We start from the raw sequence: 26,008 nt of genomic DNA, 5'->3' as shown, positions 1-26,008 counted from the left end.
TTCCATCATATCGCGTTTCGATCTGTTAGAATAGTGTTCATAGACGATGATATCCATGGCAGCCGTGTGACGGTCACAGCCAGACTCGAAGGGGTTGGTTGGGATAGAGAAGGAGAATAGACCAGATAGAGTCAGTCAAAACTGAAGATTCTCGTCGGAAGCATTCACATCTTGTTCAATCCATACATGAGCGTTGTAGCCAGTCAGCGAAATAGCCCAGTGAGCGAAATAAGCTTCGTCAAAGTTGCACAAGAGAATGGACCTTAAAGGGCAAAGGGAAAGAAATAAAGACAGCACCAGCCCAAGATCATACGATGATAATGATGATAAGTTTAGTTAATTAAACCCGAAATCTAAACGCGGAGAGAAAGCAAGCTGTCAAAAAGTGCGGGGTATGACCCCCATACTTATATCGCATTAATAATTAACTTGTGTCTGGGTCAGTTAGGATCCTCCTTTCTTCTTCCGCCGAAAGCCGAGAGATCCACCCTTCGACTAATACATATAACTACTGTACATAGTTATACTTAAAACTTATCCATTGATAAAGGGGGTTTAACAGAGAAGGATTAATTAATTAAGTATTCACTAAATAGTATCTATATCAGCGCATGAAGAAAACGCTAGGTAATTTGTTGAGTATCCGTTTGTAGCAGGGCCTAAATATAGGATAGGATAGGATAACTTACTTAGAACATACTAGATCACTGAGATTTACTATGGATTCTCTGGATGCGATATATATAGGAGATGAATGTGGGTTTAGCTTCCCCTTCCCCTTGCCCTGTAGAAAGTAGATTTAAGTGAGGAAATTAAGTTGTTCGGGTAATAACTGTGCTTCTGTATTGTTATTATTCAATGTTCGATTCGACGGTATATCTCTACAGGGGTAGTTAGTAGTATAACTAACTAACTTGGAGTATTATTAATTACTCCATATCGATATTCCAGTAGTAGTGGCATAACTGTAATAATATGATATGGACTGTTTATATTATACTCGATCGAATAACCTAGCCTGTGGTTATATAACTCACTGGTTAGTTACATAGAGTGTTAATTACTACTACTACTATTATTATTATTATTATGGATCTTTCTATTTAATCGAGAATAATCGCGTAGTACCTAATCCCCTTTGCTCAGTTGAGTGATCTACTGAGATAATAAGGAAGATCTAGAAATGTCCGGGGGTAGATCTAGTTAGTTATAGTTCTTCGGCGCGGGGGTCTCTATTTATCTCCTCCTATTGACCTACATCCGAAGGATCTAGATATCTAGCAGATTCTATCATCCCTACCCCTGTAAGTTTACATATCTACGATATCCCGAATGATACGATCCAGTCTTTCGGGAAATAAATCAATTTCATGACTCAATACTCTTTCATTCAAACATGAACGTCAGCGTCAACTATCCCAACGCCAAGAGGGCACATTGAATCGTCCAAACATGAAGCAAAAAGGAGGAAATAACAGACTCCGATTCCTCGAATGGAGAAGAAAAGAAAGACAACTCATACAGCATTGCAAGACGTGTCCGCTCACAAGAAAGAAAGCATAGCATAACACATTGCTCCGTTCCCGACTGCGTATCATCATTGAAATGCAAATATCGAAAACAAATCGTCACATTCGTAAGGTTGGTCGTAAAAGAAGGCAAAAGAGGGTATTATTCTGCACTCAAAAAAAGGAGAGAAAAAAAAAAGACCCAGAACTCCAAGTTGGTGCAAAACTTAGAAGATGTCATCAGGCCATTGAAAGTTGTCAGATGGTTTGTGTTGCACACGATGCTCCTGACAGAGTGAGCGCAAAGTAATATTTCCCGGGCCCAGTTCCGATCCCTTGATGCTCGTCAAAGCTCCAGAGCAGCTGCTATCTCTCTTGGTGTTTGCAATGAGCTCCTGGGGCACCGGCGGGACAGGAGGGATGTTCTCTTCTCCGTTGAATCCCCATCCCTTTCCGGGACTGATGATGACCGCGTCCGGATCAGCTGTAGGGTTCAGCTGAGGCTGAGACTGGAGGTAGAAAGGCTGAGGTGATGATCTATTAGACTCCGCAAGTCTAGGCGGTTCCGCAATTTCGTCTGTCATTTTCTCGCAGGGCGATTCCGCTCTCGATTTCTTCATCTTCGAACAGGGCGAGGATCTCTTCTTCAGGTTCGGGACACGCCTCAGAGGGGTCGGGGTCCGTGGCATTGCCAAATGTTTGGGAGACTTGGGCTTGTTAAGAGCCGTCGAGTCTGATTCTTCTAGCTGTTTCCGCTCGACAGCCCCCGGACTATCGCCTTGTGAGTACTTCTGCGCCTTCGACTTCCTTGCAGATTGCTTCTTTCGGGAAGATCTGTCAGTTTCCGCACCCTCGTCCTGGTACTGTTCCTCGGGCGGGATGTCGTTGCTTTGCTTCCGGTTAACATCAGGTGACTTCCTCTTCAGTGGAGAGGCATCTTGAGATACAGGATGCCTCTGCTCTTTGGGAAGCCTCCGCGCCTTCGGGGTGGAAAAGAGCTTCCTCGTGCGTGCTTGCTCATGCTCACTCTCGTTACCCGACTCGACGCAACGGATGCTGTGGGCTGGCGCAGGAGCAGACACCGGTTCCGGGCCTGATTCAGCCTGGTTATTGAGAAGCCGCTCAGACGGCAGAGATGGGAGAGCTCCTGGCACAAATCGCCTAGGAGGAAGTGCGTCATAGGCTACAACAGGAAGCGGAGGCACCGGGGGTGCTTCCAATTCGGCTGTCATCTCACGCAACTCTCTCCTGACCCTTTCAAGTTTGTCTTCCAGGTTGCTGACTTTCTTCATCAGTTTGGCTTGTCTGGCAAGCTCCTTTCTTGACCGTTGCTTATGGACCGAAGGACGCTGGGAGTCCTCCGAGGGCGTGTCAAGCGACCGCCTCTGAGGAGATCCATCGCGGCGTTTGATGGAAGGAATGCTCAACGCAGACCTCGCTTTGCGGAGATCTTGGAGAGATGATTTGAACGAAGACACTTGATCGGGACGGCCGGGAGTGGGCAGCATTTCTTTGTTGTCGTTGAATGAGGGTTGGTACCCATCTCTGGTGGATAAGCTTGCCGAGGTATTTCTGCTATGGTTACCTGAACTGCGGTACTCCATCTTTTCCTGTATAGCTTTCCACGTCTGGTCCGCGATCTCCGGATTCACCCCATTGCTGGTCTGTCCGAAGTTGCCCTTCGTGCCTCGGTACCCAGACTTCTTGAGTTCAGCATAAGCCTTCTGTGCCTGGGTCTGCCTTTCCTTCATGATCTCCTTCTGCGTTTTGGGTCTGTCCTGGGGGGGCTTCCAGATATCGGAAACGTTCTCCCACATCCCGAACGGATTGAACGCAGCGGCAATGGCCTTGCCAAACTTGAAGATGCCCGAGTGTCTCTGCGCAGGGCTGTCGTGCACCAGTTGTTTTCCCTGCATGATCTCATCATCGCGCACGAAGATACTCGGAGGTTTCTCGCTGACGCGATCATTCATGCTACCCTCAATGAACCTGGAACGACGGTACCGGAGGCAAGGAGAGCCATTGGCTTTGTCCTTCGACCCCAGAGTGCGGGAACGAGGGGAGCTTCTGTTGGTCACTGCTGCATGATCACCGCTGGGTACGCGGAGACCATGTTCGTTGTACACGACCTCGTTCCGGAGGGGCCAGTCGTTGGAGCGTCTGCGCTTGGACGAGTGAGCAGACTGGGTACCGTAGTAGGCAGCAGCATCGTCATCATCGCAATCGTCTTCATCGTAGGCAAGCTGCTCCGTCTCTAGCTCCTCCTCTGCATCGTCAAAGCGGCCAGACACATCCGAACTTGGGGTCGCGTAGGACATGCTCGAGCTAACGTGCGAATGCTTCCGCTTGTGCGACGAGCTGGGCTCGCTGGCACAGTCGCTCGCGCTGTCCATCATGAGTGCTTGCTGAAGCTGCATGTCTGCACGGAGGGGATCCAGATGCAGTTCCACTTCCAGATACGGTGTCTAAACATCTCCAAACAAAGTTATCAGCTAGAACGCTCTGGTTGCATCATTGGACGGATGTTTCAAATCTCCAGGCTTTTTATGGTTTGTTTGGGGTCAGGGATATCTGTGGGTGATAGATAGCAAGACGGACCTCTGCATCGCCTTCCCTCGTGTCCATCTTCCGACCCAGCAACGGCCGTCGCTGAGCCCAGGATGCTGTGTGATCTTAGCTCTCAACTGCTTCTTGACCGGTGCCGCAATGGCCAGCTGAGACCGGACCCTCGATGGAAATCGAAGACAAGAGAAGAGAGGATAGAGAGATGAAGAGAGAATAATAATAAGAGGGATAGCACGACGTTGACGTAGCAAGCGTGGACTGGATTGGCTTGGATGATCGGGTTGTGCCGGTTTTCGTTTGTTTACATGCGCTGGTTTGGTTTCCCCTCTCGTTGCCGGGAGTTGAGCTGGCTTGGTCGGAGCAACAAACAAGTAAAAGTAACTAACTAGAGTAGCTTCACTAGATAACTTAGATACACTAAACTCATCCTCCTCGGTCTCATCATCTGCCAGCTGGATTTCCACAGGGTTTTGAGCTGGCACGCGACGATCCTGTTGTTGAGGAGAGATTGGGGATCTCCTTGGTTAAGCATTTATTATCATCTCCTCGATGGAATGGAACGGTAATAATAATAATCAATAATTCAATAAAACTAGACTAAAAGAGCCACACGCTCGGACCGGACCTTTTTGTCTCGGGCACGATGCCCTTTCATCAGAATATTCAAGAGCTAGCGAAATGACAATGGACATGCCCATTCCCACATTTTTGTCAAGCTTTTTGTGCGCCAAATCATCAGTCTCGAAGGGATGCTGTTTCGGATGCTGTTTCGCCCTTTGGCGTACGTCAACTTTCTGAGACATATCAATTAATCCATCCTTGCGACGGGCAGTCATTTATGGAATGTGAGATGGATCCTTGGCCTGAATTGGAGGACTAGAATACCTACCTAGGTACTCAGGTACTCTCGAACACGATTTCTTTTTCGCGTGTATAACGCGACTGATGGAGGCAAGATGAGAAGGAAAGGAGAGAAAGAGCGGACAGAGGGGCTGCGGTGGTCAATTCTTATCCCAAGGTGATATTATTGCAATAAATCTTGCTATAATCCTATCTATTTGAATTTAGAACCTGAGCAGTAATACTGAAAATGACTCCCTCTGCAACAATCCAGCTCCCCTCTATTCTGGCCTAGTCAGGCGCCTATAAAATGGCACTTTCCCCCTACCTGTGTCCTCGCTGTCATGATCTCAGTAACCTCGGGAGTTACCAGGCTACATGTATAGCACAGGTGTAATACCCCCCAGATAGTTATTGCGGTCTTTTGGTGTAGTGGCGGGCACGTGCTAAGTATAGCCGGTGTATAGCAGACGCATCTTCGCATCTTTTCCTTGCCTTGACCAATCTTCTTCTAACCTCTAGGTCAAGTTTTGCTTAAATTTCTTTAAGGAAATAGTTTCGCCGCCTAAAATTTATATCTAGTAATTTTAATCGCGCCTTCTTTCGTGTCCCTTGCTGAGCCTGGCGAATTATCACGTCAACACGATGACATCTTCAAGAATCCCCCCTATCTACAGGTTAAATAGGTTACTGCGCTGTTCCCCAATTTGTGCATCAGCTCGTTGCCACTCTTTCAACGTGTCGCCTTCACACGAGTCGTTTTTTCAAGCATACGTCGAGGCGATGGATGCCAGTCGTCCCCTCAATCCCACTCTACAAGCTGTGAAGTCTTACAGAGCATCAGCTTCAATGGAGATAGACAACTGAAGGAAAGATACGTCTAATTTAACGTTGCAGAATTGCAGCGCGTCGCGGCCAATGCAGTAAACCGAAAGCAGTGTGTCCGCATCGTCAAGATGGCCTATAACCGATCATGAAAGAAAGTCTGCGTACCGAATAAGGACTGCTTTTGGATAGAGTTTACTGTCTCTTGCCGTTTGATACGCTCAGGTGAGTGGTTTTTGCAATCTGGTTTGGCCTTTAGGGACCATGCCCTTGTAGAAGTAATACTTGACAATATTGACTGTAGACATGTTTGATCCCCGAGTACAGATAACATGATGACTGGAATGTACTTTCTGTTGCAGCAGAGTAATTTGCCCACACCGTGACTTTCTTAGATTTATAAGACGTCAGGCTAAGACTTTTTCATCCTGTTGAGCACTCCTAAGAATCTGGCGCATCCGCAAATAAACCCCCCTGTCTTCTTTCTTTCGTATTCTTCCGTTAGGGAATACCACTTTTCGTAACTCGAGAACCCACGGAACTAACGACTCGTGATATTCCGTGAAATTCGCCTCTACGGTGCTCCTGAAGACATCCTCCTCTGATATTGTTCCCAGCTTAAGCTTAGCTAATTCTTCCATGTCGACATAATTCCATTTCTCGAATTCGGGCATCGTCCTGCTCCTGTTTCCTGGTCCATTATAATGGATACAAATCCAGAAGAGAACCCAGAAAAAAAGACTCCAAATCATGGTTGAAAGTGTGTCTTTCCCCCAAAAGGAGACCAATAGCCATAAAAGCCCTGGTCCCAGTCTTACCTCTCGCCCCAGAAGGTCGTTCTCGTTGCTCCTTGATAGCAAGGTCCAAGTCGATTAGAAACGCTGGCCAGGATTGGGTTTCTTTCCCCTCGTTGACAATCAGATTGCCAGTGGAAATGTCGCCTGTACTTAACCTAGCGAAATGAAAAAATAAAAAAAATAAAAACAATTTTACGCTACATAAACAATGCCTTTGAAGGGGAAATCGCCCATTTAGCTAGCTAGCTTGTTAATAACTAGCTAATTTAGAGCCATTGGCGGCCTCTCTAATCACATTTAATGCTTCTTCTTGCAATTGACATCACAATGGCCGCACGATGCGTAGATGGAAATAGAGAATCGGGTTACCAAGGGAAGAAAAAAAAAAAAAAAAAAGCGAAGAAAAACCGCCTCACATAGAACTCAAAAAATTGCCGCCACCATCCAGAAATGCATGGTGGGCAGAGAGTATATTGTACCGTCTAAGAAAGGGGTGGTCGACGTAGAAAGAAGAGAGAAGGTAGCCGCAGCCACTGCAGCGAGTCTTGAGAACAGGAAGACGCAGAAGCAAACGGGGAATATAATAGAAATCCACACACACCGTGAATGAAGAAATGTGCATAAGGGTAGGCCAATTTCAACACACAAGGAAAATTTCGAAGGGTAAAAAAAAGGAACGTTGGCTGTGCTCTACACCAGGACCGTATGCGAGGCGAAAAAGAAGAAAAAAGAAAAGAAAAAGACCATATATAGCAAAAAAAAGATATTCTGGTGTTTGACTTCCGCAAGAAAAAAAGCTCCATACAATTCCCTCTCACAGGAAAAAAAACCCCCAGCCAGAAACTCCGAACAAGAACTCCTTGCGGGAAAGCACGCAAAAGAGGACTGGAAAGAAAAAATCAATGATGTGCAAGAAAATGGGAATGAGAATCTAAATAATAGAGTAACCTGACATCTTTTTCTCAGACTTTGCTACCACGAACAGGCGTCACTTTGGTGGACATTGTTCCATCTGCACGTCTGTATTCCATAGCCGCACGCTCAATCCCTAGTTCCTCGAAGAATTTGGCAGTTTCCAGTTCTGTTTTTCTCCCATTGCGACCACGCCCAGGGTATGCGTTCAGATCCGCAGCATCAGGACGCATGCCGTTCTGCAGAGACCGCTCCTGGTGACCAAAGGAATCCTCGTGTGTGCGTTTCGTCAGTTTTGCCTCTGTATCATAGAGCAGCCTCTTGCCGGTCACTGGATCATAGTTCCGCGCCTGCGGAGCACTTATCGACTGCGGCATGCTCGTGTACTCCCCTGAAAGAGTCTTCAAAGGCGGCAGAGATGGTGGGATTTCGGTGGCTGCTGGCGTGCGGGCTCGAGGAACGGAGGGTTGTGTCGAAGACTGATAGGCATTCGGGTCGGATGAACGGGGCTCGCCATACGGTTGAGGGTTGACTGGTCTGGGAGGGTCAACCAGTCGCAGAGGAGGCAGAGAAGTCTTGGGATAATCAAAGCGTTCTACCTGCGGCCGGGGCTGCTGGTAAGGGTAGCCTTGGACAGGAGGCTCGGACTCGGCTGCGTTCGACAGTCTGCGGACATGAGCGTAGGCCGGGTGTGGGGAGTATGCGGCTGCTGGTGCCGCAGGAGGCTGTGGCGTGGGTGGTAGCTGAGGAGTCTGGTATTGTGTTTGTGTCGAGCCAAACGTCAGGTGTGACTGGTAGGTAGTGGGAGCAGGCGTAGGAGGGGGAGGTTGTTGGTATGGCTGCGGGTAACCATATTCAGGCACTGACGGTCGCCGTTGACCATCAGGGACATAAGCAAAAGGTGCGTCGATAGTGCTGTTGCTGGTGGATCGTGGACGTTCAATGGGAGTGGCTACATAGGCATCGGGGGTCGAGTATCTGTCTGAGCGAGCATATACCCTCTCCTCGTCGTATTCATTGTACTCTTTGGTCTGCTTGTCGCCGCGGCGTCTCATTCGGACATCGCGTCTGATTCGAACCCTGCATCCTTGCTCCGCCACAACTCTGCTCAGCGAAGTACTCGTGGCGAGACCCGGGAATTTCTTGGCGCTATAGACGGTGAAAGGTATCGACTTGACTTCGAGACGGAAATGAAGGTATGTCTGCGGTGCGATCGCCTTCATCGACGGCTGAATGGGCTCCTGAGGGGGTAGCGGAGCATCCTTATCCGCATCCTTGGGCTCCTTCACCTCCTCGTATAGGTTGAAGTTCAAACGGTATCGGCCCTCGTGGCGAACGGACAGGTCGGGGAAGATGAAATAACCGGCTTGGGCAGGGCGATCGAGGTATGCAATACCCGCAACAGGCACACCCGTCAACACAGGGCATGTTGGCGGATGTCCTGATACTCTCCCCTGAGCAATTGGACGAGCGGTATCCAACGTCGCGAACAGGAAGAAATTGGCATTATAAGCAAAAGTGATGTCGGTCTTGTGCATGTCATTATTCGGGTCGGATTCGTAGATACGTAGTTCCACCACAGGTGGAGGATCAACAGGCCGACGGTCAGCAGAAGCTATCAGACAAAGACTAGAGTCAGCGACGGTTTACATGTGTTGTCGAATCGCAAGAAACCTACACTTAACACCGGCACCGCAAGCTCTCGCACGCTCTGGCTGCTGGATGACCGACAACTTGTATGTGATCTTCTTTCCCTCGCGAGTGATTCTGCTGATCGAATGCTCCGTCTCATTGGACGGAGGCATAAGGGGTGGTCTCGTCGTCGCCATGGCGAATGTGACAATATTATTTATACAATTAGGAAAAAAATATTCCGAACGGTGAACCTCTGCGCTCAATTGTCAGCGACTACCTCCCCGAGTTGAATACCGCACACGATCCAGAAGCCTCGTTCTGTGGTGATCAGAAACATTGGTCTCCGCGGTGGTGAACAGACGCAGGACGGCCGGTGCCATTGATTCTCCCGAAGTGCAACGTACTCTCAAACCGGCAGATCAATCAATCTCAGATTCCTTGCTGTCCCAAGACCGCTGTCTGTACTTCTTTCCGTCCTTCTTTCCTTCTTTCCTCCCAGCACGAGAATGATGTATCGAGTGTATCTGCAACCAACCGACCCAAGCGGTTGGGAAAGCTGTAGGGTTCAAGCCGAATAAGGAAGCCGGTGAAAAGGGACGAGTCCAATTCAATGCTGGAGCGTCCAGTATCTGTCGACTGCGTGAATCGGCAACGACCTCAACGGCGATACGCTGGCCGAACGAGGAAGGACGCAGGTGAAGTCGACAATGGAGAAGAGAACGAGTGTAGGACTGAGGTATGGGGATAGGAGAGGAGAACGGATGTCCTAGTGACGGCGGGCGAGTCAGCCGTCGGAGGCAGTAGAGTACTAGAGTGATCCTACTAACGCAACAGAGTCGCATTTAGAGCGGGCGCCGTCGTTGGCAACCCTGGTATAGCTCGCGAGAATCCTGCGTCGTGGATGGCCGGCGACGGTGGATCGCGGACCGTGGCCTGCGGGGAGGGTGGTTTTGGGCCCATGGTCGAGTCCGGCTGATGGGCGCAAATATGGGATGGATCCTGCACTAGAAGGAACAGGGGGGTCTGCTGGGCTTCTGCGGGCGACGGTGCGCCCTCCTCCGGCCTGCGGGCGCCTAAGCGAGCAGCCTAGGCTATCAACGGCTAGCCGCCCGTCTCTCGGCGGTCCCAGCCCTGGGGCCATGTCCCGATCCTGTACTGGCCGTCGCCCCTGATAGGCTCGCCTGCCCAGCAGCTAAGCTCGGGGAGGTGCCCACCAGCTACACGGGAGGCCGTGCGTGGACAAACCACAGGCGATCCTCGAGGCCGCGACCTGGGACGACTGGGGCCCTGGGCAGACAGGCCCCACCGGTCTGGCTGCTTCGGGTGGTTGCTCTGCAGCACACTAAACCACCCACCCCTGCCTCTCCGGGGCCAACCGCCCAACGACCAAGATCCCAGAATCCCAGGATCCCAGGAAAAAGGCGACTCCGCACCTTCTCCCAGTAACTGCTCTGCCGGGTCGTGGTCTGACTCCGGACCCAGGGGGTCGGCACCAGCGGTTGCAGGAAACCATCAGCCGTTCCTGCCGGTCGTCCTGCCTGCCTGTTCCGTCGTGCCACGGGTGACAAGCAGCGATTAATTATTCTCGCGGCCACTTTCGCTGCCTCATTAACGGAGTCCTTCTTAGTCTCTGGTCCGGGGTGAGGTGCCAAAGCAGTTTAGCAGATTTAGATAGCAGAAGAGACTTTGATCCTAAGAAAAAGCTGCTGCCGGATGTGCCCACTGCTGAGCTCCATTATTATTCGGGCGAGAAGAGTAGTAGGAAAAGCCAATCTAACCACCGGGTCCGGGACCAAAAAGAAAACTGGTCCCAGTCGGCCTTTGCATTCTCTGAAAATGGGATCCGCAGCATGCGACGGCGAGCCATCTGTCCTCGCCTGGACGAATAAAGCTGTCAACCTGGTCAACCTTGGGCTCCTGCTAGCAGGGCCGGTTCCTTCCCAGAACCTGCCGGCGCGCTGCAGCCAAGCCTCCAGGCTCGCTGCTGGTTGGCTGTCGTGCCCGGAAAGAACCGGTCCTCTGTCTCGCTCTCTGCGGTCCGGGTTCCCAAAAGGGCCGCGGCGCTTACCACGGCAGGAGGGGAAGTGGTGTCCGTACCAGCAAGTACCTAAAGTTCTAACTAACTAACAAACTAAAATCAGTCAGTCTATGCTGGAGCTGCCCTTTATCTTCATGAATCATGGCACACTCCAAAGTTCCCAAACGAGCTTTACGCTGGCGGTGAGATGTACCTCGTGCGCGTCGTCCGCCACACGGCCCGACCAACCGTTGCCGGCAAGCATTTGGGGCAGTATGGTATTATTGTTATTGTTACTATCATTGGTGATTCGCCTAGGCAGTCTCCCAACCCTGCTACGTTCATAATGAAATGTCCACAATGCAGAAGTTGTGAAATGTAACTATCTATCTATCTATCTAGTTTACAATTACTCCATTTCCTCTACCAGATCTTACTCCTGGCTTGATGTTAGGGATAAATTATTTCCCTACCTGGCTTGTGCGCATCTCGTGCGACTCTTCTACGCGCGCCACGGTCGGAGATGTCGATCCGTTCCCGAATGATAGCGTAGGCCAATTCCGCACTGCGGAATCTGAAGGTAAGGCCGTGTTTCTTTGTCTGGCCCGGAAGAAGTTGTCCCAAGGATCTCCAGGGGGGATTAAGCTACCATAGGTACGGCATCTGCCATCAAGAAACTCATCCTGGGGATGGGATCTTCCTACCCGCTTTTCAGACTTTGCCTTTGACTTCAGCGATAGTTAAGTCGAGGTCAGTATTTGTCACACACAAAATGTGTTTAGTTATGATTTTAATTATCTTAGGAACACAGGCAGCATGACCTGGTGTCTGGCTCTGGGAATCGTGCTGCGGTTACTGGAGTACGTACTATGAAAATTCCTAGCTGGACCAGATCCCAATCGCCTCGATCCACGGGCTGAAGCACTAACCGCCGTCGTGAAACTTTCCTGGCATGCCTTCTTCCCATATTCGGTGCATACCATAGGTCCTGTCACTTCCACGACCCCGGATGATTCTCCTGAATGCAGCGTGTCAGCGGCGTAGGAGCTCGCTTCAGGGGTACCGCGAGTAGTACAAACGAACTATTGTCTGATTCGAGAGCAGGTGCCGGGAGGTTGGCACGATGGCTTTGTGAAGGTCAGCAAGCAGCTAAGGAGACAGCTATTGCTCAGAAGAGTAACGGTTCCGTGCCCAGTTCCTGGCATGAAGTGCCGCTGCGCAACGGACAGGATGACTATGAGGCTTGAGCATCAGCAGAAGCATCGATCGTCTAGGACTCTAGAGTCATAGTCACTTAGATGACTTTCTCCGGGCTGATAAAGACTCATCCAATGATAATGTGTCTGAAGTAAAGCTCGAGAGCTTGGCCATCTTCATCCTTCACTATTATTACTTCCGTATATCCACCAGGGCGGATCTACCCGCACACCAAGCACAGAACCCTTTTCTGACCGGCCGTTGTGGATCTTCCCCCGCTCAGGCCCCTCGATGGAGCTCCAGTGCCTCCACCAAGTCCCATGGTTTGCCGTGCGCGTCGTCCGGATGCTCTTTTTTGGTGTTGATGTTAGCCTTGCTGCGCCGCAACGGCCAGTTCGTGGCATTATGTATTATTAGTCAATTTATATTAACACTGAGTATCTACCGTAGAGTAGAGTAACTAACTATGTATTCTCTCCCGTGGCTAATAATAATACGTGTAATTGGCCAACCCGGTTCTATACAATTCTTGCCTTCGCTTGCTCCAGCGTTAAGTATCTGTGAGATGCGAGACTGTCACCAGGGAATCCTGGTAACCGGACATCCACAGGTCATGCCATAAGAGAGTCACGCTAGAAACGTTTTTTTCTTTTTCTTTTTTCTCTCGAAAAGGGACGCAAAAGGCTATCGAGAAAACTGTCCGATTCTTTCCCGCTCCTTCGACGTAATCGTTCCTCGTCTACCGTGGCTGTCAGCAGGCGGCAATGCTCGCCTTCGAGAGGATCAGGTGGACATGAAACCATCTACCACGGAGCAAATAATACCTCTCCCTAGGAGAGATGATCCTTATTACAGTATTATTCTGGGTCTTGGTTTTCACTTAATCTTTCTTCTTTCGTAGTAGCTTTAACTTTGGAAACTGAAAAAGATCGTCGATCTAGAAACGCTACGGTGTCTGCAGGGACTCAGATAATAATAATAATCATAATTGCTGGATGTTCAACATTGTAACTTGTAAGTTGTAACTAACCCAGATAATTGATATGTCCCACGCTTGGGCCGGCTGCTGGCTTTGCTCTCTGAAGCTCCAACGGTACGTAAGACTCCTCTGTAGGTATCTATCTATCCCAGATATCCAACCCCGCTTTTGGGACGCTTCTCTTGCGCCCTTCTCTCGGCCACGACTTCAATCGACGTATGTGATCACGTCGTATTCATCGAGGGTTGCAATGGCCCACCACCAAGTTCGCGCGATCCCTGCCTTGAGGGGCGTTCCACATGCAATAAAAAGCCTGCATTCGATAATCTATCTAGGCGAATCTCCCGGATTGACGAGCGTCCTGTGAACCCGGCGAAATGTATGGCTACAAAATCTCCGAGCATCCGTGGACTAATAATACTGCAATGTACGGCTTAACGGAATAACCGTGTTGGCGCCACCGACGGCCATGAGATGGACAGGGGCATGGCGCGGATGACAGCTCTACTCTAGGGCGAATTTATGAGCCGATAATATCCCGTTGACGGCAGACTAGATGGAGGAATACACTCTCTTCTCTTGCCTGTTTTCGTTCACTTATCCATCTTCTACCTCCTTCGTACTCGATCTGAACAACGTATGCATGCACATGTCTCAAGGACGATGCTGGATTGAGCATGATCTATTGATTTCCACTGTCCACGTGGGGACCGTGTCCTCCATCGAACGACTAAACCCAGATCAAAGGGCACATAAATGTGATTGATCCAAAATTCAACTTTCCGTCAGGGTTTGATGAAAAACCCAATCATCAACACGACGTCTACACCGCCGGAAACTTGCAATGTCTGCTCAGCATATTACTACATTGACTGGATGGATGCATTGATGTTGTGAGAGATTACTCAGTTGTGCGCCCTTGCCAGGTATCTACAGCCTTGTTTGATGGGTTGACAAGCTTCCACAGAAGCTGAAGTTGCAGATGACAAGATCTTGCATTTCATAGCCTGCATTTTCTCCATCTTCAAGTCGCTTCTCAGCGATCTAGCTCGAATCCCCCACCTTCATAGCATTCGCCATTCTAGGTCTCTGCGTCCGAAATGTCGTACATGCCGCTATCTCAGTCGCGCAATTGCAGAAAACCCCATACTTTACCCCGTCAGACGGATATAGTTATTAATCGTGCATAGCAGAAGGATATATTTCCGTTTCTGGTATACCTCCGTGATCTCCTCTCGTGCAATGTGATACCGCTAATCAGGCTCTGTGCAAGTGAGCGCCATATACGATAGAGCACTAACTATTGCCAAGTTTCGACCGTTTTTTTCCCTTCCTATCGTATGCAGGCACTACTATCTATTTACAGCTCCTTGCATCGAGACTTTTGATAGTCGATGTGCTATGACTGATTGGCGGGTGTCCCTCTTGCATACTCTAGAGTCTACATCATTATTGACCCTTTTTTTTTATTATTCTATCCCAACGCAGGGACGTTATCGTCTCCACTGCCCTCGTGGCTCTTGCATTCCAGCTTCGTCTCATGTCTGGCAGCTCCTGCAACAACGGACTAGGTTGGCATTCCACGCTTATGTTCTTGGGCACTACGTATCACTGGCCCTGCCATGTGAAAAGAAAGGTCCATCCGTGCATGTGGCATGTGGAATGTGCCATTGGCCATGCTTATCCGCAACCGCTGTCAAGAATGATGTGTTTCTTCTCTTCTCTTTTCTTCTTCTCCTCTCCGTCCAAAATGAATGTTTGTCGATCATTCTTGGAAATTGATTTTCTGCTGCGGTCAACTAACTAGGCTCGACGTCTTGTCTGGGATAGACTAGGATACGAACACACGGGCCTCGTGTCGCTTGGGCCGTTTCATGGCTATTTTAGTTATTATTACCGATCTTCCGCAGCCCTGACATTTCCGGCTAGATAACATATCTTTTGCGATTCATTCCGTCTCAGCTTCTCCCCCCCGCTCATGTTACTAATCTGTCTCGCAACGGTCGCGCTCGGATCCTGAGCGTCGGGTCCAAACTAACGTAGCAAGGAGCCGGCAGTTGGGACGGCAGGGGGCGTAAGGACGGTTACACAGTGCTATTATTGATGCTGAGTACTGATTATTGCTGTCGGGTACAATGGCCTTGCTTTTTTTGCTCTTCGATCAAACACCGACATTCGGACAGATCGGTTACTCCTTTTCATCGCCATGCGGATAGTTGGTTGCCTGCCTGAACCAAGTATCATTCCTTCCGGGAAATACATCCAACTGAAATAGACACCATGAGTACCTTTCCGGTAGTTTTTTAGTAGAACTGTCAAATCGTCCCATCACAATGAATCGTTGGTCCACCTTCCAGTCATGTTATCTCCCGCAGCAGACAATACAATAGTTAACGTTGGTGCTTAATTGTGCTCCTCGAGAGATTCAACAGGCTGTAGATGATCCCCCTCTTCGACAGGGATCAATTTCTGTACTCTGTTCTTGCCACGGAGGCATATTATCAATCACGACCCTTTTTGGCTCTGTATATTTATAATGTCAGACGCCGCTCGTGGAAGGATACGCCTGCCATTGGGGATTGGTTGTGGGATGTGACTGCATGTGTAGAGTCTCTTGTATGTATGCACGGCACATTGTTCCTCTTACCGGCAAGGTTTTGGTGAGAGTAGATAGTTGTCGATATATCTGGTGTCTCTCGGTTTTAATGTTTCTGATGCCCATGTCGTTTGGTGAGGGTTTTTAAGAGCAAATAATATGGTGTCGTTAGCTAGTAGATGCATGTATAATCCAGGACTCGGTGGGTTCAACCGTATCATATCCTCAGATGGTCTATTTTTGTATATTGCTAGTGATTTTCTGTTTGGATAATGTTCATTCTGGTTTGTCTTAGTTCAATAGCTTTCCTGGACTTTATGTACATTCTACATAGAAAGATCTGGTAATTAGCCAGTCTAATTATATATATACTGTATCTATTTATCCGCAACATGGAGGGATACAAAGAGTATAATTCTCAACATTGCACCATAACATCCCTCAAAACAAGATAAAAAACCTTCATCATCATTCAATTACTGCCATAAGATGTGTTGTCTTCATCATGGACACAACATTGCTATACTACTGTCAGTCACACACCCGATCGGGACGCGAGCCACTAAACGCGTTCGGTTTCCCGTAATAGGACATCTCGCGACTCCCCGCGAATGCCACTCTCGCCCATTCACATGGATCTCCTATCAGTCATACCAGGATTCTCGACAAAATCCTACAATCATATCCTACCGTCGCTGGAAAAGAAACACATCACCACCGTCGACCTCATCACAGTCGAGCCGCTCGAACTCGCGAAGCGAGCGCATGTCCCGCCCGGAGACGTCCGTCGTCTCTCCGCGCAAGTACTTCAGGCATTGCATCAGGATCTGGGGTTCCAGGATGAAGTCGACCAGCGGGAAACAACCGGGAATGAGGACGTGAATGGTCGAGATACGGGAGTTAAGCCTGGACCTTCGACGAAGCTAGATCCGTCGCGATGGAGGACGATTAGCACTCTTGATCCCGACATAGACGCGCTTTTGGGCGGTGGGATACCCACGGGATATCTAACGGAGGTGACGGGGGAGAGGTGCGTACTACTGGATTCAATTCCTCTATTTATATTCATTTAAGGGACCCATTGCTTATCTCCATCGTTAGTGCGAGTGGTAAAACCCAATTCCTGCTGAACCTGCTTCTCGCCGTGCAGCTCCCTCCATCAACCGGTCTGGGGAAACGAGCGATATACATATCCACAGAAGCGCCGTTGGCGACGACTCGACTGTCGCAAATAATCGAGTCCCATCCTCACCTTTCCGCTCTCCCAGAGAAGAGCCGCCCTTCTCTCCAGAATATCCTCTCCATTAACGCCATCGACCTCGAGACACAGGACCACATCCTCAACTACCAGCTACCCGTGGCGATATCACGCTACAATGTCGGGATTGTGGTCATCGACTCCATCGCAGCGAACTACCGCGCAGAACACACGTCGCACAGCATGCTCGGCCTGTCTGCGCGATCGGGAGAGCTCGCGAGACTGGGCCAGATGCTGCGCAACCTAGCCGCGAAGGAGGACATTGCTATCGTGGTAGCGAATCAAGTTTCTGACAGGTTCGATTCTCTAGACGCACACTCCCGGACAAGGGTAGGCCAGATATCGAGCCCGTTCCGCGAGTCGGGCGGCGCGCTCGCGTCGCAGAAGAGCAGGCTCGATATTGCAAACGGGGAGATAAACCCTGGCATTCCGTCATCTTCACCTGCAATCCCATCCTCGCCATACGTGGACGAAGAGAATGCGGACGGTTCCTATCCCATAGGGAATCCGGTGCGGAATGAGATTTTGAGCCTCGCGCGTCAGCAGCAATTCTTCACTGGTTGGGGGGATACCCAGCCGGTCTGGGATCCGGAGTTCCCATACCATACACCGTCAAATAAAATCCCAGCTTTGGGATTTGTCTGGTCGGCGCAGATCGCTTGTCGTATTGTACTGAAGAAGGACGAAGAGGTTTCTCTTGCTGATATAGCGGCGTTGAGCCAGGAAGTAACCACCACGTCCAGCTCGGGCGATCGGATACCTGTCACGCAGAAAGAAAAAACAGCTACAGGGTCCCATGAAGCAGATACGGAGACACCCAAGAAGGCACAGACGGAAGAAAGCCAGCTTTCACTCTCTCAGAGGGCTGATAGAATCACTAGACGACGAATGAAGCTGGCATTTGCCCCGTGGGCAGCCGGTGCGGTGCAAAGAAGCGAAACAGGCGCTGAAGAGACGAAGAAAGCGATCATGACGGATGAAGTCTCATTTGAGATATGGAAGGGCGGCATCAGGAGCATCGAGGGACGGTGAAAGGATCGATTGGTCCTTGCAGCGATTGTGACTATAATGAATAGGATACCACTCACGTTACTTGAATATTCAGAGAATGTACTGTACTGTACATCTGTTTAACTTGGCTGTGGTAAGAATTTCTTCACATATATATCCAAACCAATATCTCATCCAAAGAAGCAAACAGCAGTATAATACAAATCACCCACATACCTACTATTCGAATGTCATAACAAAAAGGGCTTACAGCTCAGCGTGGTTCCAAAACGCTCAGCGTGGTTCCAAACCAACTCTCACTTACCTACTTAACTACAATAATATATACCAAAATCCCCTGATTACCCTAAATACCCTAATTCCCTAATCCCTAATTATTTTGTGGTATATGATCAGTTATGGAAGTGGTGTAAAAACCGCGCCAAGAGTTTGGAACCACGACGAGCTGGCACCCCCTCAAAAAAGATCCTCAGAAAGCTATGCCTCCTGCGAGATTCTTTCTCCGATTCTCTCGTATAGGTATGCAACAATCATGTCTATATTCCCGCGCATTATAAACAGAATTCAGAGTACTTTGCCAATATTGTCTAGAGAGGCCAGGCTGTTGCCCTTCACGAGTCGACATTATTCCTATCAACACCCTCGGTCTCATATGGCTAATATTGTCGGAGATCCACATGATTTCTTCAGCTACACAAGCGGACGATGGATATGGGATGAAAGGCAGCAACTTCAAGAGAGGTATCGTGAATTTGATATACTTGAACTGCAGAAAATCGCTGTGGAATCAGCATCTTCTGGACCCTGTGTTAGAATGGAAAAGTTAGGGGAAGGGTCATACAACAAGTCTTTCAAGCTCACGATGGCAAACGGGAAGGCAGTTGTTGCTCGGATTCCAAATCCGAATGCTGGACCAGCTTTCTTGACGACAGCGTCAGAGGTGGCCACAATGGACTTTGTGAGTAGCTTCTGCCATCAATCATTCTAATTGACCTTTTTTCGATTTGCATATTAGTGATCTGACATAACCTTTAGTTAAGAAACATGCTCCACCTTCCAGTCCCCGAAATTCTTGCATGGAATTCTGCAGTTGACTCTACGAATCGTGTAGGCGCTGAGTACATTATCATGGAGCATGCTCCGGGTAAAAACCTCGCCGACGTTTGGACAGACATGGACCTTGAACATAAGGTTCAGACAATGGAGGATATAGTGGCCATCCAGCACAAATTGTTGTCGTTGAAATTACCCAAGTATGTATATTTATGACTAAGGAACGAAATTTAATATAACGTCTAACTTGAGCAGATATGGGTGCCTTTTCTATAGGAAAGACGCACCTCCTGGGTCTTGCCCTGCAATAGTCGAAGGAGATAAATTGTTGCATGAACACAAGAACAGCATTGCTGAGAAATTCTCTATTGGGCCAGTGGTGGACACGGCGTTCTGGAGTAAGGGGCGAGGCGACATGGATATTGATCGTGGACCATGTACGCTTGTTTCATCATTTCCTTTTCGCTGGTTTAAACTGATAATTATACAGGGACTTCCGCGGTAGACTACGTACAGGCTTTGGCCCTTCGAGAGGTAGCTTGGATTCAGAAACATGCAACTCCGCGTTCTCCCAACGATCCGTTATTCGTTTCCCACAGCCAGAACAACCCTGCTGAACACGTTTCACTTCTCCAGAGATATCTATCTGTTGCTCCTCATCTAGTTCCACGGGGGGAAAATATTTTGGGGTCGTTCTTATGGCACTCGGACCTTCGCACTCCTAATGTTTTTGTCGATGATACTGGCCATATCACTAGCATCATAGATTGGCAGAGCACATGGGCTGGTCCTTTGTTTCTAGAAGGCCGCCATCCGCACTTACTCGACTATAACGGTGACTTGATACTCGAACTACCTGAAAATTTCAAGCAGCTGGATGAAAATATGCAAACTGCTGTTAAGGACAAAGTCACCAAGTCGATCTTATTATATCTCTACGAGAAATATACGGCGGAAAGGAACCCACTCTTAAGCAGAGTGTTCCGATATCCAGATGGCAAGACATTGACAGACCCCATCCGCTTTGTCGGGAATACATGGGAAGGAGATATCTTACCGCTACGAGAGTCTCTAATAAGAGTACAGAAGTAAGTGATGTTTCTACATATCTGACTGATTATGCTTACTAAAAAATATTTGAAGGAAGTGGGATTTATTAGGCCATACAGCTAGGTGCCCCGTCAACTTCTCTCCTGAAGAGATTCGCAAACATCATGAGGATGGCGAAGGCTGGAATGAAGTACAGGACTTCTGGGACGCCGTATCGGGAATCATGGGAAGGGATGGCTGGACCTCACATGCAACATACGATCAAGCTATTTCCATCTATTCTCAGATCCAGGCTAAAGCAGCCTCTCACTCAAACGACAATGTGTAGCAGGGACACCAGACTGGCAACTGGTGTGAAGAGACCTATGGCGGCGGGCATAGATCTGCATCTGTCTTGTGTAAGTTGTCTTGTGACAAATGCTTATCTGAGTCAGCAAGCATATTCTTTGACGGGCAACATGACCAACCACATTGCTTCTGAGAAAACCTGCATATCTCCCCAAACAACTCAAGAACGGTTTCATGAGGTCATATGCTTTTGTAACGACTCGCAAGCCGATTATTCCCTCCTACTATCGCTTCGCTTTAAAAGGCGGGGTTAATCTATATGGCGGTGGTATCGACTGATTCCCCATGAGAGAAAAGGACCTATGATGCTGACCTCTCATGTACATCGCAGGATACATTGAGTACTACCATATCACCTGCCTTGAGCATACACACCTCGCCTTACGACCTTGGTCGCATTCCACCTGCTAGGGACTTCGGAAATGTTGTCGATCACCCATAAAGCTAGGAGACAGCAAGTGCACCAACGGACAGGTCTGTACGACACATATCTAAAGATGCATGGACCAGAAGCCGATCGGCCGAACTATTCGACCCGGTCAATCCGCCAAGATAGCGTGACTGATCAGGGGCTCTGAACATCTGGCAGCCTAGATGACCACATTTCCCGGTTAGCATCTTGATGAGTGCATTTGCGGTCGAAGAAAGCATTAGTTCAAGCATACCTTTCGACCATTGAGATCTAATTTTGCTAGCTTGACTACCTCTTCATCGCTCAGGTCTGACGGACCCCGGACCGTACGAGCCGGATCAAGTGAGCTTCTCCAGATCCCCATCCGCTGATCCTGCTTCAAACCTGGATACTCGATGGTGATGTGAATACCACTCAGAATCGCAGGGTCGAAGTTTGAAGCTCGATTGGTGGTGAGGAACATCACCCCTTCAAACCATTCCAACATTCGAAGGAAGACGGCGACGATACCATTCATGAAATGGTTCTTCTCGGTCCGAGTTTTGAGAAACACTTCTGCTTCGTCAAGTAAGAGGAGAGCATTCTAGTGTTTCGTGGTTGCGAAGATTCTCTGCAATCGTTCTTCAAGTATACCGGTATTAGTGCCCCGTATCGAAGTTTGCACTGTCCGGAAATATGACCTTTCAGCTGCCCTCGCTGGTCTTCGCCTTCCTCAGCGCCTGCTGGTGCTGCTCCTGCCTGCTGCCATCCTTCCGTGGCTTCGGCATAATGCCTCAATATACCTGCGGCCATCATATGCCTTAGATATTAGGCCGGAACAAACGAAAGCATACAACCTGTAAAGGACAGGAACCCCATCTATAGCAGATATAGCGACCAAGTATGTACCTCGTATTGTGATATCTACTACATACATTTCCTGTTTCGACGCAACTTTGCTCCCCTTAACTCGGCTTCTCGCTCTTACAGTATCTGTATCTGTAGATTACCGTGCACGATAAACATTGTCATGTTCACGTTGAGCACGCTCCAAATCCTCCTCTATACTACTGTGTCCTGAAAGATAACACTTCAGTGCGACGGCTGTAACCTCAAAAGTAGCACGAACAGTCGGCCAGGCCACAACTTCTTCCTCATCATTCCTCTCTGCGCACACAAGCAGGACAGTGTCGTCTTTCGTTGACCTCTCATCCATAATGGCAAAGTATTCAGTTATGATTTCAGACTCTGTATCCTCGACAAGCTTCAAGAGCAGTTGGTGGCATTCTTGAGGCGTTTTCCCGATAAATGGGGAATCTGGGCTGCTTCCATCCTCGACTGGTGCTTCTGATGCCTCATCATAATAGTCGTCAATGCTGTCCACAAATACAAGGTTCCATTCATCCTCATCCATGTCATTTTTCTCAATAAAACGATCCATGACCTGCAGACTTTGAGCTAAGCTAAGCCTAGGGAGGGGAAAGAGGGAGGAAAGACACGACTGACCTCTTTGCTCAGAGGAGCAGCGCAGACTAGATACAGGAAAAAAGGCACTGTGGATACGTCCCATCTTTCAGCGTATCGGTGCGATAGGGATAAGAATAGTCAGGTAACAAGACAGAATGATTCTAGTAGACTCTCAAGATAATCGTGAGAAGTGTTACCTACCAATGGTTGGTTTCAACAGAGAAAACGGAAGTCAAAACAAGCAATAAAGGATAGGGTATTAAAGTAGTACGACTTGGAAGTCTCGCAGTCTGACATAATATTGCTTATGGGTGTCGGCTGGACCCGCAGGGAGGTACAGTTCTGAAATAGGCTTGAAATAGGATAAGTTAGGTTGCAGGTCTATCATAAGGGGAAATTTAGAACCGCCCCCATCTCGAGCTCTATGTACTGACAGAGCACAAGGCTGATCAGACGTCCCAGGAGACGCATAATTATGGTATTGAGTGCTTTAACTTAGGTGGGCACTCACATTTTGTCACACCCCGATCACACTCTTATTGTCAAGAAAACAATAATAGATCATGTCCTTGAAGTTCTGCTTGCAGTTAATCTTTAGAAGTAAATCAGCAACGCACTCGAATTCTTTGTTCAAGTCTAAATACGGAGTCCTCGTTTTCACACGTGCCTAAGCTCTACTACTAGTTCCCACTATGATGAAATCCCTCTACGAATGTCTCGGTGATTTACTCTCTAACAAGACTAAATCATGATATTGTATTGTCCATGTTGCCATGAGTACTTATGATATATCAAGGCACCCCACCCTTAGAAAAGAAGGATAATACAGTGACGACCATGCCATTTGTTGCTCGGAAGAAGAGGTATGGTATAGTATATATGGAACTGTTCGTATCGATATTCGTATTTGTATTTGGTCCTGCTTTAGAAAATTGCAGTTGCGTTGGCGTGGGAGCTGACGCCGCCTGTTTATTTGTTAGTTAGCGTATACATCATAGTAGAGAAGCAAAGCAAAGCAAAGATATGCTATGCTATGCTATGCCTCGGTAAATAGGATGTTTTATACACACCAGGAGTATTCGCCGGAGCACTCGTAACGAAGAACGACCAGCGTTTCAACTCTCGAGCCTTCTTCGTCAACCGTTCCAGATCCCACATCTCACCCAGCGGCATTCCCCATAGCGAGAGGATGTATTCATGTAGGTAGTATGGTTGCGCGGTGGGCCAGACCTCGAAGGAAGGTGCATCGCCCACCACGCCTGCGAAGTAGCAATCATGGAGCCAGTCGATTATGGCTTCTTCCTGCTTGAGACCGGCCCATTCGAGTTCCGGGCTATGGGGGTCCTGCTCCGCGGCTTTGCTGGCATCCGTATCGTCGCTTTCGAGATGCATTGGGCGCAAAGCACCCGCGGTCCGTTCCTCGGGAGTTAGTTTGTGGTATTGTTCCACGAATCCCGAGCGGATGAATAGGATATCGCCGACTTTGATGTCGCCGCCTTGGGCCTCGGGCCGGATGTCGATCCCCTGGGCCTGGCCGCATTTCTGGAGATCCGCGAACGAGATGCCGTGAGATTTGTACGGGTCGTAGTTGTGGCTTTGGAGTAGCCCCAGTAATCGAGGAGGATGCCGCGGCCGGCAATGCCGTGCTCGGCCCAGTGGTGGATGCTGCATTTGTGGTTGGCGGTAGGGCCGACAATGTCGGTTCCTTTGGCCTAGATAGTTTTGTCCCGAGTTAGGATTTTCATTTCTTTTTCCTTTTTATTTTAAATATTGTGTGGGATATTTACCCCGTTGTAGAAAGTTTGCGTCGGCATGTGTGCGAACTATATACGAGTAAGCATTGACCCATGTCAGTGGCTTGCGGTCTTCGAGATAGTCTACCTCGGTAATTAATATAAACTTACATGTCTAAACCCGTCCCATTGGGTGCCGCTCTGTGTGTTGAGCTCGTACTGGTCGTCGTAGCAGACGTTGTCTACTAGGACCTTGATCTTATGCACGAACTTCTCGCGGCCGAATGCGGGCGTTTCGGGGGTGTTCAGTGGAAGACTGTTGAGATATCACACCCGTAAACATCCATATTTCGCAAGAAGTCTGGTCTGAGCGCAGTGATATCTGCGAGATTCTGCGGTGAATGAAAAGGAGAGAAAAAAAAAAAAAAAAAAAAAAACTCACTTCAACGGCACGACTTCTCCAGTTTTGATCTCAGCAGAAGCGGCTTTTACCCGTTTAGGAGTCAGGAGGTTCAATCTTCCAATCTATAGCAAAAGTACAATTCCAACTCATCAGCAACGATCTCATCGATCTGTTGACTGCGCCGCCGGAAAGCAAAGTCGGATACGTACCTGGTCGTCTTTGCCCCAAACCCAGGCAGCTCCCTCAGGAGCACCTGGGATCTTGGGCAGCTCTTTGCGCGTGGGAAATCTCGTGGCATCTGGATTCCATGGCAATTGTTCTGAAGACTGATTACCGCCTCTCAGGAAGCCGGTGGCTTGTCCCAGTCTTCGACTGATGGTAGCAGCCATTAGGCCTGGTATAATGCTGGTATATGAAGGGAGGGATTGTGATATAAAGGGAAGGTGTTCCAAGTTAACTTGAGCAGATAGAGAACAAGCGCATAGATGACATCTGAATTGTGTCGAAGGACGAAGGAGCTCCCCCGCACATTTTAAATAGATCCAGGCGGCTGACCTCTCCCCGCATTCTGCACGCTGCAGGCTCGAGACCCGAGTGTGGGGTGGTCGATCAGACCATTGTCTCTAAGTACGTATACCAGGATGCCGGAATCCAGGCCCGCGGGGGATATCCGGGAGTCGCTGGGAACAAACGTAGCATATCGAAGCCGAGGTAATCAGGAGTGACCAGTAGCAGAATTACAAACGAACCCAAAGAATTGGATTGTTCTGATCTTCGAAGATTCGAGGTGCTGACCTTCCTGGATAGAGCATATCTCAGTAGCTAGGTACTTAGTAGCTTTCTAACCCATCCCGTTCAGATAAGAACTGCAACTGCTAACTGATATCGATGATCGCGAGCTCGCAATTCTTCATAACAAGAGTCATTCAGATAACCGACCTATGCAGAGCAATTGATGGGCAAGAGAGACTTCTTTGACGTCGTGATGCTCCACGTCACCTACTCAAGATGATAGGTCTTCCATTTCGGTCCACGATCTGCTTGATGGGGAGTAACAACCCCGCAAGTGATAACTAGAGCAGCACTTAGCATGGATCACTTACCGAGGTGACAGCTGTGGCGATCCCGATCTGTAAAGTACCGAATCGTCTCAGGGCCGCAGTGAGCGAGATTCAGGCAGTTTCCGTGTTTTAGCTTCTCTTGTCGTCTCCAGGCGGGTCGAAGTTGCAACAAGCTTTGCTGTGTTCTCTGTGCTGGAAGCCTGGGCCAGATCGGAAATTTGCACTCTGATTGGAATGAATGGGAATAGTCCAGATCGAGTAGCGATGCGTCAGGCATAGCAGAGTATTTTGAATAGACATGATCTACACTAGGATGATAAGTTGCGGATCCGCACTGGTGGTTTAGAATGATTACGCGGGTA

General features: G+C 48.8%; 8 protein-coding genes across 8 annotated transcripts; 2 read left to right on the top strand and 6 right to left on the bottom strand.

Annotated features, from left to right (window-relative positions):
- Window positions 1-1,243: 1,243 nt before the first annotated feature.
- Window positions 1,244-4,246, bottom strand: C8Q69DRAFT_330191 (hypothetical protein). Its single transcript, XM_028627462.1, has one exon. It carries the CDS (start codon window positions 3,923-3,925, stop codon window positions 1,736-1,738), a length of 2,190 nt encoding a protein of 729 aa, XP_028483286.1. The 5' UTR covers window positions 3,926-4,246; the 3' UTR covers window positions 1,244-1,735.
- A 1,716-nt stretch (window positions 4,247-5,962) lies between these two features.
- C8Q69DRAFT_330135 (hypothetical protein) lies at window positions 5,963-6,685 on the bottom strand. Its single transcript, XM_028627460.1, has one exon. It carries the CDS (start codon window positions 6,488-6,490, stop codon window positions 6,146-6,148), a length of 345 nt encoding a protein of 114 aa, XP_028483285.1. The 5' UTR covers window positions 6,491-6,685; the 3' UTR covers window positions 5,963-6,145.
- A 636-nt stretch (window positions 6,686-7,321) lies between these two features.
- Window positions 7,322-9,507, bottom strand: C8Q69DRAFT_330139 (sexual development activator VeA). Its single transcript, XM_028627461.1, has 2 exons — window positions 9,126-9,507; window positions 7,322-9,062 (listed from the first exon to the last, which is right to left on the bottom strand). The coding sequence occupies exons 1-2, from the start codon at window positions 9,274-9,276 to the stop codon at window positions 7,498-7,500; spliced, it is 1,716 nt and encodes a 571-aa protein (XP_028483284.1). The 5' UTR covers window positions 9,277-9,507; the 3' UTR covers window positions 7,322-7,497.
- Window positions 9,508-16,419: 6,912 nt separating this feature from the next.
- On the top strand, window positions 16,420-18,618 carry C8Q69DRAFT_474281 (putative rad57 protein). Its single transcript, XM_028631118.1, has 2 exons — window positions 16,420-16,901; window positions 16,973-18,618. Exons 1-2 carry the CDS (start codon window positions 16,483-16,485, stop codon window positions 18,159-18,161), a joined length of 1,608 nt encoding a protein of 535 aa, XP_028483283.1. The 5' UTR covers window positions 16,420-16,482; the 3' UTR covers window positions 18,162-18,618.
- A 54-nt stretch (window positions 18,619-18,672) lies between these two features.
- On the top strand, window positions 18,673-20,571 carry C8Q69DRAFT_487753 (phosphotransferase family protein; the record flags this gene model as incomplete). Its single annotated transcript, XM_028632009.1, has 5 exons — window positions 18,673-19,098; window positions 19,176-19,393; window positions 19,449-19,630; window positions 19,684-20,281; window positions 20,337-20,571. The coding sequence occupies 5 exons, from the start codon at window positions 18,673-18,675 to the stop codon at window positions 20,569-20,571; spliced, it is 1,659 nt and encodes a 552-aa protein (XP_028483282.1).
- Window positions 20,572-21,130: 559 nt separating this feature from the next.
- Window positions 21,131-21,795, bottom strand: C8Q69DRAFT_508865 (hypothetical protein; the record flags this gene model as incomplete). The annotated part of the gene is made up of 3 exons (XM_028633022.1): window positions 21,131-21,181; window positions 21,257-21,586; window positions 21,637-21,795. 3 exons carry the CDS (start codon window positions 21,793-21,795, stop codon window positions 21,131-21,133), a joined length of 540 nt encoding a protein of 179 aa, XP_028483281.1.
- A 120-nt stretch (window positions 21,796-21,915) lies between these two features.
- On the bottom strand, window positions 21,916-22,812 carry C8Q69DRAFT_474275 (hypothetical protein). Its single transcript, XM_028631117.1, has one exon. The coding sequence runs from the start codon at window positions 22,550-22,552 to the stop codon at window positions 21,989-21,991; it is 564 nt and encodes a 187-aa protein (XP_028483280.1). The 5' UTR covers window positions 22,553-22,812; the 3' UTR covers window positions 21,916-21,988.
- A 212-nt stretch (window positions 22,813-23,024) lies between these two features.
- On the bottom strand, window positions 23,025-24,974 carry C8Q69DRAFT_523178 (hypothetical protein; the record flags this gene model as incomplete). Its single annotated transcript, XM_028633564.1, has 6 exons — window positions 23,025-23,414; window positions 23,520-24,114; window positions 24,237-24,272; window positions 24,354-24,498; window positions 24,625-24,707; window positions 24,795-24,974. The coding sequence occupies 6 exons, from the start codon at window positions 24,972-24,974 to the stop codon at window positions 23,374-23,376; spliced, it is 1,080 nt and encodes a 359-aa protein (XP_028483279.1). The 3' UTR covers window positions 23,025-23,373.
- Window positions 24,975-26,008: the final 1,034 nt, after the last annotated feature.

Source organism: Paecilomyces variotii (assembly GCF_004022145.1).
Source record: "Paecilomyces variotii strain CBS 101075 chromosome Unknown C8Q69scaffold_9, whole genome shotgun sequence".
In the NCBI taxonomy this organism is placed as follows: Eukaryota; Fungi; Ascomycota; class Eurotiomycetes; order Eurotiales; family Thermoascaceae; genus Paecilomyces; species Paecilomyces variotii.
This window is presented reverse-complemented; position numbering and strand designations above follow the sequence as displayed.

Coding starts and splice junctions, on each gene's coding strand:
- C8Q69DRAFT_474281 (XM_028631118.1), top strand. CDS start 16,483: ATGCCACTCTCGCCCATTCACATGGATCTCCTATCAGTCATACCAGGA. Junction 16,902..16,972: donor ACGGAGGTGACGGGGGAGAG/GTGCGTACTACT, acceptor CTCCATCGTTAG/TGCGAGTGGTAAAACCCAAT.
- C8Q69DRAFT_330139 (XM_028627461.1), bottom strand. CDS start 9,276: ATGGCGACGACGAGACCACCCCTTATGCCTCCGTCCAATGAGACGGAG. Junction 9,063..9,125: donor TTGCGGTGCCGGTGTTAAGT/GTAGGTTTCTTG, acceptor TTTGTCTGATAG/CTTCTGCTGACCGTCGGCCT.
- C8Q69DRAFT_474275 (XM_028631117.1), bottom strand. CDS start 22,552: ATGGGACGTATCCACAGTGCCTTTTTTCCTGTATCTAGTCTGCGCTGC.
- C8Q69DRAFT_330191 (XM_028627462.1), bottom strand. CDS start 3,925: ATGCAGCTTCAGCAAGCACTCATGATGGACAGCGCGAGCGACTGTGCC.
- C8Q69DRAFT_330135 (XM_028627460.1), bottom strand. CDS start 6,490: ATGATTTGGAGTCTTTTTTTCTGGGTTCTCTTCTGGATTTGTATCCAT.